The 13,195-nt window shown below is 41.3% G+C and overlaps 1 protein-coding gene across 2 annotated transcripts; it reads right to left on the bottom strand.

Annotated features, from left to right (window-relative positions):
- Nucleotides 1-124: 124 nt before the first annotated feature.
- On the bottom strand, nucleotides 125-12,284 carry pcyt1aa (phosphate cytidylyltransferase 1A, choline a). 2 transcript variants are annotated; one of them, XM_082512391.1, is made up of 9 exons: nucleotides 11,863-12,284; nucleotides 8,031-8,144; nucleotides 7,606-7,705; nucleotides 7,346-7,462; nucleotides 4,103-4,254; nucleotides 3,831-3,909; nucleotides 3,581-3,723; nucleotides 3,301-3,489; nucleotides 125-2,290 (listed from the first exon to the last, which is right to left on the bottom strand). In XM_082512391.1, exons 2-9 carry the CDS (start codon nucleotides 8,142-8,144, stop codon nucleotides 2,072-2,074), a joined length of 1,113 nt encoding a protein of 370 aa, XP_082368517.1. In that variant the 5' UTR covers nucleotides 11,863-12,284; the 3' UTR covers nucleotides 125-2,071. The 2 variants fall into 2 exon arrangements, with proteins under 2 accessions (XP_082368517.1, XP_082368516.1); XM_082512390.1 differs by lacking the exon at nucleotides 11,863-12,284 and adding an exon at nucleotides 8,963-9,060.
- Nucleotides 12,285-13,195: the final 911 nt, after the last annotated feature.

Below are 13,195 nucleotides of genomic sequence, written 5' to 3'. Positions count from 1 at the left end.
GTGGGAACAGCAGATTTTGTAACAGGAGCAGGTTTGGTTTTTCAATGCAGGTTATATACAATGCCAAAGAATCCAGTTAACATGGAAAATACTGAAAGACAAATGATGGCTCATGATCCAGAAATGCTTTGGCCAACAATTTTAATACATTTTTACTGCCTTGCTCTTTCTCTACATACAGGACATAAAACAAAATTGCCCCAAACAGCAAAATAACACGATTAAAAACACTTCCTGTTAAAACATTTACATGCCTCTTATTAATAGTGGCTATTATTGGCTTGGCTTGCCACTCGAGCCTCCACCACCTTGTAGGTGGATTTGCTCTTAATGAGAAGTTCACTGATTTTATTTATTTTTTTAATGGAAAAGCTTCCAGAAGAAACAAAGCGAGGCTTCCCAAAACTAGCTCAGCACCAAAGACTAGGCTGGATTTCCTCAAGGAATAATGCAGGGTGAGTACTCAAGTCCTGTTCAGCTGTTTCCCTCAAGTTCCAATTAAGATTTCACCCACAACAAGCCTAGAGCATATCAATCGACATCTGTCAACATTTATATTAGCGTCATCTTAACAGTATTGCGTTACATCTTCAGATATCCTGTGATGTTTCAGTCACAGTTACAGAGGAGGGGAGGGAAAAAAAAAACAAAAAAAAAAAAACATGATTTATCCCCAAAGATACAGGACATAACACACACAGAGGCTGGACTTAAATATTTGAGCAAGTCACATTGCTTCAGTGCAGGGACAATGGCTCTGTTTAGAAAGGAAACCTTATGCCCATACTTTGTGCTCGTCTTCGGAAACAATCAGTTCAGGGAGGGAGGTAGCTACATAAGTGTGGTGCACACAAGCCCAGCCTTAAGTTTTAATGATTTGCTGTTTTAGTGTGCTTCCCATTAGGAGGCTTTATTCAGCAAAGAAACCTGTTTTGTGCTTATGAATACTTATTTGTAAAGATGGGCAACCAGACTGTTGTGTATTTTACTTTTTCCACCGCTGCTCATGTTGATTATCTGCTCAAAATGAAGCAGCACAGGTGAAAAACAAAATCTACAAAAATAAGCATTTAAGTATCTACATCAACATCTAAACTGTTGCTGTTCCTCTGTTTACGCCACTGAAAGGCGTCTAGTCCCAAACTAGTCTTTCAAAGACCGATTTCCCGTCTGCAGACACGATTTAAAAGCAAATTTATTACTATATGCATTAAAGTCGTAGCTTACACCAGATCTGTAAACAGGTGGCAAATATTGACAGAACACGTTTCAAACATGCCAATTTAAGAGCTTTGACACACGAACATGCGCATACACTGACAAAAACAGGCCCAATTGCAGGCAGGCAGGCAGGCGCGCACACACACACACACACACACACATTGGAAAAACGCTGCTGTTTAGTAGAACAAGTGTACTCTCAGATTCAGCTCACACAGGATCTGGAGTTTCCTGGTTATTTTAACAATGAGAAATAAAAAAAAGAGCCAGGTCTTTGTTTTGTTAGTATGAGCAGAATATAAATTGCCCCGTTGCATGAGCCAGGGCACGTAAAACTTCAATTAATTGACCTGCTCTGACAACCTGCAGCCCGAGATACCCAACAGTGTCTTCGTGATTCCTCGGCTGACCTTTCCGACACCGAATTTGGTGTCAAAGCCATGGCGGGGGGACCCACTCCTAATGCAATACAATGCTAACCTTAATAATACCGTGGTAGACGAGTGCACCGCGTGAAATATCTGTGACAGTGAGTGACTAAAAAAACAACACAAAAAAACCCCCAACGCAAACAAAGTGAAAGATAAATGAAACTTACCTGTAAAGAACTCAAGTGACTACAGCCATAATTTTAACTGATCCTTACACAGGAACAAATAGGATAAAATTGGCCGTTTAAAAAAAAAACAAACCTGGCTGTTTTAATGACAGTGAAGTCCTAAAGGTCAAAGTAAAACCATAAAACAAAAAGACATTTAAAGCAGGAGCTCAATGAAATTCACGCTACTCGACAGTGCTACCAGTTTAGTAGAGCTGACTGCGACCTGACAGCAGAGAGCGCGAACGAAGTCTAGTTCTCGTCGTCTTCGTCGTCGTCGTCCTCGCTGATGAGGTATCCGCGGGCCCCACTGTGATGGGGAGGTGAGGGGGGCGGGGAGGTCTTGGAGAAGAAGGGGAGACGGAAGGTGGGAGAGGGAGAGCGCTCCTCGCGGGTGGGGCTGCTGCTGGGGCTTTGTCTGGGACTGATGGCCTGCAACATGCGGCCACGTCCTTCCTTCAGCATGTGTTTCTGTGGAGGCGAGACAAAGGCGGGAACAGATGAGCTGGTGATCAAATCAGCTGAATGCAGGAATAATGTGCTGTGCCGTGTGATTTTAAGTCAGTGTGACTTTTCTACATACAGTGGTAACAAAAACACAGAGTACACATGGTCCAGCTGACGGCTTTTTTCATTGTTACAAGTTTATATCTCTGCTTTAAATCCCAGACACTATCAAAAAACACTAAGACTGCATTTCATTTCTACAGTACCATCATGTCACATATGGGAAGACGTGTGTTTTGGGACTCCGACCTGATATCAGAACTATGAGCTGAAAACTTAGATTTAAAAGTCCCAGGCAAGATCTTGGCCGAGACAAGTGAAAATAAGTTTGGATCTTTGCCTGCCTGTGAGTTCAAACAACTGAAGGACAAAATTAAATGTTCCGATTTGTAGATCACACATATTATGCACAATGGAATTAACCGACTGAGCTAATAAAGATAAAAGACATCAATGACTTAACCATCCCCTGGTAACCTCTAGTCGCTAAGGAAAAATGTGTAATCCCGACCAGTTGGCAACTGATGTTGGTGATGCATAAGATGAGCCCTATTGTTCATAGTATTCAGAGAGTATTTACATTTATTTATTAAAATACTGATATTTTGTGTCCCTGTATCAAAACAATACCACGTCACTGTGAGCGGCTGCACAGCAGACACTTGCAAAAGTTGCATTTTCCCCTCACATTGGTGGTTCCTACATTGTCAGTAACTGGTCTACAGTCCTGTGTGACTGAAGCCTACTATCACAAAGTCATGTTATTTTAGTCTTCACCATTTCTACCGTGTTTATGCTTTGTTCATTTACACCAACAATACTCTCACCTCGCAGATGTGTGCATCACTGGCTATAAAGCCTTTCTTTCAAGTGAAAAAGTCTCCCAGACGTTTAACATTGCCAAAAAGCACATGTTTCCAATCAAATTCCTCATTAAATAGTGTTTAAAGACCAAACAAAACCAGCATCCTCACCAAGGCTCCCTCAGGGCCAAACATCTGCAGGAAGTTTCCAATAAACTCCCTGGACTTCTCTTCCCATTTCTGAATCAGGTCGATGCTCTTCTCCTCCACCTTCTGGACAAACTCCTTGCTCTTCTCCTCTACGTCACGCACCTTCTTCTTCACCTTGTCCACGCGTTCCTGGAGATGGTACTTCTTCTCCTGTTAAGGGTGCACGTGACAAAGGAGACAGGTTAACGAACACATCCACTGTCTGTTTAACGTCCGGTTAGAGCAAAGCAAAGTTTCGTACATTGATGAAGCTGACGTTGAGCTCCTTGGCTGTGTACCCTCGCTGCAGGTTGCGCCTGACATATACATCATAGTCGCGGACTATGCGAGTGATGATGTCAGAGGTGGAGATGCCCTCTGTCCGCTGGGTGGGTGCAAACATACCTAAAGAAAGCAGAAAAAGCTGTAGCGATAAGAGTTTCTGGACTTATCCAATTTGATCCTTGTTGACTGCATACCACATTCCTAATCTCCATTATGCTGTTGCTCACCAGCTTCTTTAATGTGCTTGTAAACATCATCACTGCCCGCTGAGGAGTATGGGATGTCGTCGTGGGCCACGAAGTCAATCTGGAGAGGTCATTACAAGCAACACAGATAAACAAAGGGGAGATTCAGATCTACAAGCTGTACAAAAATAAAACAAACAAAACAGTAGGGAAAAAGTTAGCACTATAAAAATGTCTACAGTCTAACTCCAAGTTCTGAGTGAAGGGACTGAAAGTTTCTAGTCGTGGTTTTTAATTCTGTGTCATGTACTCACACGATGTTTTGCAAGAAACTCCGGCGTTAACGTCCAGGGGGCGTTTCGCACTACTTCATCCACATAGCGGCAATGTCTGATAGCATCATATCGCTCATCCTCGTTCATCACTGTGAAGCCCTTGTACTTGTGAGTCAGGTCATCGCTGCACACTGACAGGAAATATTTAAAGAAGTGAAAATTTAAAGTTTCTCCACAAAAAAAAGAGGCTTTGAAAAACTGATTTAAACAGAAGGGAAAGCCATAGAGACAGAAAATACTCAAACACTTCAGCTGAGGGATTTACTGTGACTCAAGTTCAAGGAGCATCATGTAACAATCTCTGATTGCATTGCCATTAAAAACACCACCGCACTGTTTGTTCTTATTTTATTAGACAGTTGGGAACAGAATGTGACGTACGCTCACAGAGCATAAAAACGAAACGCTGAAAGAATATCCAGCTGTTGAACAACATCCAGCAGCTGAGAGCAGCAACACACACTCAAGCTTACCTCTAGGGTTGCCAACTCCCTGAAAAATAAATAAGGGACACCTCGTGGCCCAGTTGTCTTCACCCTTCCCAGTGTGGTGAATTTTCTAGCTCTTTTTTTGTGTGTGAAATTATTTTTTTAACCATTTGACTTGAAGTTGATTTAAGTAGATGCATATTCTATTCTTTGTGATATCAACACATGTGAAACAAATGATCATTTAGCTATTTATTTTTAGCTCAAAATGACAACATTAACACAATAAAACAGGTCTCTTTCTTAAACAGAAGCCTGTCATGCTTAACTTTTGAGAATATAAGTAAATCTTTCTTTAAAAGAACTCTGTCCTGCTTAACTTAAAATAATAGAAAACAATAGAAAGAAAAATATTCTTGTAACAGTGCCAAGCTGGTCAAGAAGGCTCACCAGCGCCTCTTCTTCTTGAGGACTCTGAGGAAGAACCACCTGTCCTCAGACATCCTGGTGAACTTCTATCGCTGCACCATCGAGAGCATCCTGACCAACTGTATAACAGTCTGGTACGGGAACTGCTCTGCCTCGGACCGGAAGGCGTTGCAGAGGGTCGTGAAAACTGCCCAGCGCATCGCCGGAGCACCACTTCCTGCCATAAAAGACATCTACAGGAAGCGGTGTCTGAAAAGGGCTGGGAAAATCATCAAAGACCCCAGTCACCCATCACATGGACTCTTCACCCTCCTGCCCTCTGGGAGGCGCCACAGGAGCCTCCGGACTAAGACCACCAGGTACCGGAACAGCTTCTTCCCCACAGCTGTCAGACTCCTGAACTCTGCCTCCTGACATCTGACCCACGTTAACTCATGGACTGAACATACACACACCCACAATGGACAACTGTACCCTCAAACACAATAATAACATGGAGTGAACCACCACTCACAACCACTAGCACTTTATATAGCCTCTGTAGAAACTATCTACACCCTCACTTATCTTAACTGCACTACTGTATAGCTCTGTGTAAATAATCATTCTGTACATACGATAATCTTTAATCCTACAACTGTTTACAACTTGCATAGTTCCCATTTCTGTATAGCTGTATATCTCGGATTCTGTAAAGTTATTTATTTCATATTCTGTATAGTTTTTCATATTTATATCCTGTTCATAGCCTGTACATACTTATAGTTATAGAATATTCACAACATACTTCATACCGTGTACATTATAACATACCATAATAGACCCATTTCTGTAATATACTCACATATCTATATTATTGCTAATATATATTGTAATATATCTATATCACTAAAGCACTTCTGGATGGATGCAAACTGCATTTCGTTGCCCTGTACCTGTGCATGTGCAATGACAATAAAGTTGAATTCTATTCTATTCTATTCTATTTAGTGCATTTAGTACAATTGGCTTCAGTTGAGGTATTATTTCAGCTTTTCTAATGCTAATCAGCTGCTCCTGTTTGTAAACCCACTTGTTCCCATGATTACGCATCATAACTCATCATCATTATTCACCTATGTATTACTTTTATGTATTAGTCATCTATTTGTTGTAATCATCTATCCTTGCAGTTGTTTATTACACAAAATAAATTATATTATCACACTTCTGGCCACATAGCGCTGATATTCACTGCACATGCCCATATTAACTTTTTCCAGCCAGGTGTTTTCCTTTTCCCATTCTTCCCTTTCTCTGAGGGAAACAAACATTGCTGCTCTAATGCTGGGCTTACACTGTGCGGTTTTAGGCCCATTTTGAGCCGATTTTTGAGTGATCGGACCGATTTTGGCCTTCATTGTGCGTCATGTAGTATACGTGGGGTAACGAGAAGTGATTAACACCTCACGACCAGCTCCCGATTATCAATCGCTCGTGAGGGTGTCACCGCAGCTGCTCGCGCGCAAACATGTAAACGTCGGTGAAAAAGACGGAGCAGCACGGCGGTGCAGCGTGTGATCTGGACACAAGCGATGGAGGCACAACTTGTAGAACTTTGGAAAGCTCATCCGAGCCTTTTCGATGTGGCCTCACAAAATTATCACGACCACAACAACCGTGAAAATAGTTGGATTTACACTGCTGCTTAATCACAGCTGCCTGATCAATGTTTTTCATTAGCAATTTAGCAAAGTTGATGGTGGTGGTGTGTCTGTGTGAGTGAAAGACAGAGAGAGAGAGAGCGACAGATTTTCTGTTATAACCTTCATGTTATGTTGGCACAGTGTGAGCACTCAGGTCGCATCAGAGCATCGGGCCGTATAGTGTGAGAGTACATCGTGACCTATGAACTTCTAACCCCTGTGAGTCAATCGTGCAGTTTGAGCAGGAGCTGAATAACGTGACTGAAAAAAATCGCACAGTGTTTGCCCAGCTTTAGGTGTACTGTCGTCCGAGACTTGCACCGCAGTGTCGGCGTTTGTTTCCCTGTTGGCCATGCTTCTTGTTGTGGTCATCTGTTGTCTTCCGGTATTTTCTCCGAAAGCGACCTTTCCTCGACCAATGAGATGAGCGGTAATCTGAATTGTCATACTCGAATTGTCATAAGTGTGCTGTCAGCTCATTGGTCACAAAGCAGGAGAGGGGCTGGGAATTATGTTTTCAAACAAGGCGTTAATTCCATAAACATTTATAGACTACTTTTGATTCTCACTGTATTACGGGACAAAGTGCGTCCCTTATTAGCTCAATACGGGACGTGTACTTTTGTTTCGAAATACGGGACGATTCCGTATTTTAAGGGACGGTTGGCAACCCTACTTACCTCCAACAATGAGATGTGTATTTGGGAAGAGGCATTTAGCCTGCATGAGGGCTCTGGCGTGACCTGAGTGGAAAAGATCAAAGATGCCATCTGCATAGACCCTCACAGGTCTTTCAGCTGGACGAACAAATGAGATAAGATATTAGGAGGTGGACAGAGAGAATCAAATGGTTTCATTTTGACCACATCTGTGAATTTACTTAAGACTGTGGCACCAGAGAGGCAATCAAAGTGTGAGAGATTTAAGCTTTCAGACTCACGTGGTGTTCCCCTCTTGGCCTCTTCCATGCTGACTCTTTTGTAAGCTTTACTATCAGCTGGCTCTAGCTCATCTGCAAAGGGTACAGGGTGCCTGAGCCCCTGAAAGAGACATTGGAGGAGAATGAGATGATATAAAGGATGAATTGTGCATTTTTGTTTTTTATTTAAATGAATTTCCTCACAAATACTAGAAAAACTGTCGTCATATCTTTAAAATGATGTAATTGCTCTTTCCTGGACTCTTACAGCATAAACTGATGTGGACATCAAGGGTGAACGGATGACATTTCCTCAGCAAACATCAGCTGATATCTCACACTGCAGTATTATTGCTTGGGGCTCTTTGCATTGGTGTGCACTTTGTACAGCATTACGCACAAAGATTGCACAGCAAATACGGTGCTGTTAAAGCACAAAGACTCACCACAGTACACCTGGGGATTTTCCCAAACCGTTCACCCTCCTCGGCCTCCCCATTGGAGCCATCTCTTCTTCTCTTTCTTGACAGCAGCAGTGTGCTGGAGCTTTGGGCCTCCATCTGGGTCAAAGGTTAAGACAAGTGCAATTTAAACACCCCACACTTCACATTCAACTCTTTTCCATGTCCTAGGTTAATTAGTAACTAGAGCAGGGCGATATGACCAAAAATATTTATCACGATATACATTTGAAAATTTGCAATAACGATATAACTGACGATAATTGACGCTAGACAAAATACTTTACAACTCCTTAACTTTATTAGTGCAAAAAAAACAACAACCCATCAATGTTTTTTCACTTAAACAAGCAGCTTTTTTTAAGTGCATTAAAGTTATATAAAAAATTAACAGTGCAAATGCAAATTCCTTGCTGACAGCTTAACCAAAAGGCATTTCCAGTGGAAATTGGCCGACATATCCTGAGCATAACCATGTATAATATCCAAAAAACTTAAAACGAGTGTTATACACACAATACGTTAATATTATGTTGAAGCAAAGTACGTATCACTCGGCGAGGCGCCTGACTACGGTAGCCGTAATGCTCCGACAATCATCGAGCATTGCACCTTCATAGCTTAGCAAAGTCGTACTGAAACATTTGACAGATTTTCGAGCGCCGTGTAACACATAAAATCGTTTCGAGGTCAGTAAACACAACCAGAATCCATACAGAAGGCACACGGGATTATAAAGGGCACTGTCGATTTTCAGAAAAATCAAAGGATTGATTGAGTGTGCTGTATTTTCCAAAAAACACGGTAATAACGACGGCCCGCTAGCATGCGCTACCAAAAATAGTGCTTTGTTGTGTATCTGACGGATGAAAGCTAAGCCAGTTCCACACCACTGAAGTTGCAGCATTTTTACAAACCAATTCTGGTTCATCCGTTTCATTTAACGATCCACTTTCGCCCTTCTCATTCTGCATCGCCGCCATGTGCGTATGTAAACAAAGGCACTGCGCATGCGCGTTTTACCCATATTCTATCGCGATATTTGATTTTCTTATCGTTGCCCAACATTACACCAGTATTACCGTGAACGTTATGATATAGCCCAGCCCTATTAGTAACACTTTATGTTGGGGGTAGGAACTGTATTACATAATTAAAGCACACAAGCACACTCAAAATATAATATACATCACGGACAGACTGTAAATTTATACAGCTGTTGTGTTATGACAGGTGATATATGCCGAGTCACCTTTGACCCAGAAACCGGGAGAACACAGTATGAACCACCATGACAGATTCTCACGTCCATAGAGATACAGGTCAAGTGAAAATCAAGCAAACACCACCTGTTCCAACATACCATAGTTAATTCCTAAACATACAGAACATTAACCCCATTCAGCCTTTACATCTGATGCCTCGTGTGAGACCAAGTTAGCCTCGCATGTGGGAACATTAAACCCAGCCCCGTTTCTCCAGTGTCAGCAGGTCACCACAAGTAGGCGTATTTTTATACTCTATGCTGATAGACTTCAGCTGACTTTGTGATACACATAAGAGCCTGCTGGATGCCTTTCCACAACTTTATGGCACAGCCTGAGATATTTGGAGGAAGCTATAAAGGAATACTTCTTGCAAAGATGAATAATCCCCTCATGAGACTTCGGTCGGCTTCTCTTATCAAACCAACAAGCTCACATTATAAAAGTTATTAAACATTAGAAATGCTTGCTTTCAAAAATGATTAACGAATAATCCATAGCCAAAATGACAACCGAATACGTGTATGTTCATTAATCAACCATGCAGAAGAGAACAAATATGGGAAGGTCTTGTGTTTGTATCTTGTCTGCAGTGTGTCTGTGCCCTTGTAACAAAAAAAAGAGACTCTTTAGCATCACATGACATTTAGCTTCACGACTCATTCAAAACAAAGACGTTCCAACCACCCCGACAGTCAGAATATGGAAAAAAGTCAAGTCTATAATCTAAGTGTGCTAGTGTTATGGGTGGAAGCTCTGCCTCATTCCACACATTCCATCAAACCACACATCATTAAAGTGGATATTCAGATTTTATGATTAACCGTGGCACTTCCTTAAAGGAGACATACTCAGATATCCAGCTCCATATTATTATTAAACTAGAGTAGATGTGCATTGTTTATAGTTTAGGATAATCCCAATTTATCCTTTTACTTAACACTAGTTGTGTCTTAAACAAGTTTTTATCTGTTCTCCCTTTATGACCACTTTTATGTCAAATTCATCTAACAAATTCATGCAGACAACACCAAAACTTAAAAAACCTGATGCTTTATTGCATATATTTATTTCACCCGTCATATTTCACACACTGTTCAAGTACATATCATGTTTTCGCTGTTTTGTTTTTACAGTTGTGTGTACTTTTCTTTTTAAGTTTTAATAGTGATCTATTTTGCTGTGTCATGAAAAGCACTTCACAACTATGTTTTTGGAAAGTGATATATGAATAAAGTTCAACATTGGTATCCAGATTTGAGAGCATTAACAACTGACCTAATTATCTGAAAGTTTTACAATAAATTTAGAAGAAATGGAAAAGCAAAAGAAAAGGTTTCTTTTAACTTGCGATTAGGTCATAATAGCCCCCGGCTGGACATCTGCTGCTGTGTCAGTTATGAAACTGTGACTCAGTACAATGAGTGAAGGACATGGCAGCTCAACATTCCTGGTGGTGACAGCTACCTGATCCAACACTGGGCACTTGCACAAACGCCCCCCTCCTGCCAGCTGAACACTGGGACTGAGAAGTCCTACAGGGCTCCCACACAGTGACAGAGAAGATTTAGATGAAGAGCGCATGTCATCGTCACTGAAACTGACTGCTATAATAAGAACGCAACAAAGGGACCAGTGCCAAACACTGTGTGAATAAGTGCTGTGCAAATGAGGTACACGATCAAACCTGTAAAACGATTAAATAACACAATGCTTCTCAGCAAATCCAAGAAAACAATATAATGTATTAAACTTGTAGTGATTACCTTAACCCTATAAGTTTAGCCTTCTAGCCTTTTATTTATTTAAACTTTATTCAAATTGTATTTTATTGCTTTGTCCAGCACTTTGGTCAGCGGTTGCTCTTTTTGTAACTGCTTTATAAATACTTGGCTAGCCTAGTACAGAATCATCTTTATTTCTCTTTACGTTCTCAAAGCTAAAAGAGACTTTTCGATATCTTTCTTAAGCCAACTATCAGGCTTAAACCTGCATATCTTCCAGAAACACATCAAAAACTGAAATGAGACACTGACTGCAGCACTGTTCCACAAATGACTCAAATGATTAATCATTGATTACAGGAAGTTACCTGTTCAAATTCGGGTCAAATCTAAGAATAGTAACTGTGTGCACATCCAACGCTGTCTTCGCTCGTACAGTAAGGTTTAAACACAGAAGTTACTCGGCCCTGGCCCGGCCCGGCTCACTAAAGGTCCTCCGACCACACTTTGAAATCCACACAGCATTTAACACAATGTTCCCAATGTCTAGTATCCCTGGGAAGTTATAATGCTGTTCAGTAAGGCTGCAAACACATGCAAAGTTGACACAGAGAGTGCAACAGGCATCTAACCTCAACTATTGACAGGAGAGACACCAACAGCTGACAAAGGGCTTGGTGATAATAGTTGTGAAGTACAGCAGTAAAAAAAATTCGCTGTGCCGACTTTTTCGCCTCTCACTGAAATTCCCAACCTCACTAGGCTAAAAATCCCGGCTCGCAACATTAGCTAACGTCAGGTATCTGTTTGAAGTTTCTGCTTGCTTACCTTTCGCTGTTTTTTTTTTTCGGAATGCTGCCTTGCACGAGTGGGCGGCTTCCTACCCTCGCAGTGCCAGCAGGCTAGCTGGCTGAAAGCAAGAAAGCTAGCTAACGCTGCTAGCCACCCTCAGTTGCTAGTTACCAATCTACCTTTTAAAGTTGGCCGCCTATTAGCTAACTTTAGCCGTTAGCTCGCTAGTTCGCTAGCACAAGTGACAACGGTAAAGATGAACAATCCTGTGCGTCCAACGTCCCAGTATTTTCTGTGTCGCTGTCAAAATACCGCATCAACCAGAAGGACAGACAAATTCTCAGCAGTGACAGCCTGTACTACAAGGCTGACAGGTCAACAACACAGGAACTACAAAACTTGGACATCCTTAAAGGAACTGGTACAACAACGGGCGCTTCCGTGACTGTACTCGACTGCCACCTACTGGAATTATTCTTCTACTTCTTCTTTTTCTGGTGTTTGCCAGCAGCTGGCATCGTTTTGCGTTGCATCGCTCCTTCTATATCTTTAGTTTGTCATTGTCCTTTCGTTCTAAGTCGTCCTAATGACAAGATCCCTTTCAATAAATAACATTCTCCTTCTCTCTGTTGTGTCCCACACATAAGCATAATGTATAACCCTAAACTTTGCATGTCTCTTATCAGCTCTCTTGCTTTGTAAAACTTCTTGCACAAGATTAAGACATTGCACACTTTCTCTTTCCTGATTACAACAACCAGTAGGATGCTTTCCTGCAGTAAAAAATGTTCAGTGTAAATGACTGCGTCCTGTTCTCAGCCTACAAGCGATCTCTTGTTCTTTCCGATTAGAGTTCCTGCTTCTTATCTCTCCCACCTTCTTCTGTAACTTCAGCTATTTATCTACACATCTCTCCAATGACTTTGACAGTTTTATATGAATGTGTGTTTTCTTTGCTATTCACAAATTAGCAGGCGAACATTTTATTCTTTGTTTTGCTTAAGTGTGATCTGCACTGTCATACTACCCTGGTTATATGCTTACACAATTTCCTACTTACCCTCTTACTCAAGTAAATAAAGCATTGTCACAGTATAAAACCCTCCCAGCAAGATAGGTTACCATGATGAGTCACAAGGACCAGTACATTATACAACACAGACATCACTGGTATTATCTTTAGACCTCGCCTTTTCATTCTCTAACAATATAAATTTATTCTTACATCATGTTGATATGCTTAATTATCAAGACTGTTGCTGGCATGTGACTAATGTGGTAGTGACTGTCTGGATCTATGCAGGGCATACTGTAACTATGACAATCTAATCAGCTTAGATATTCACTGATTTACTATAGAAAGGCTTAA

Source organism: Aulonocara stuartgranti (assembly GCF_965226115.1).
Source record: "Aulonocara stuartgranti genome assembly, chromosome: 18".
Taxonomy (NCBI): domain Eukaryota; kingdom Metazoa; phylum Chordata; class Actinopteri; order Cichliformes; family Cichlidae; genus Aulonocara; species Aulonocara stuartgranti.
This window is presented reverse-complemented; position numbering and strand designations above follow the sequence as displayed.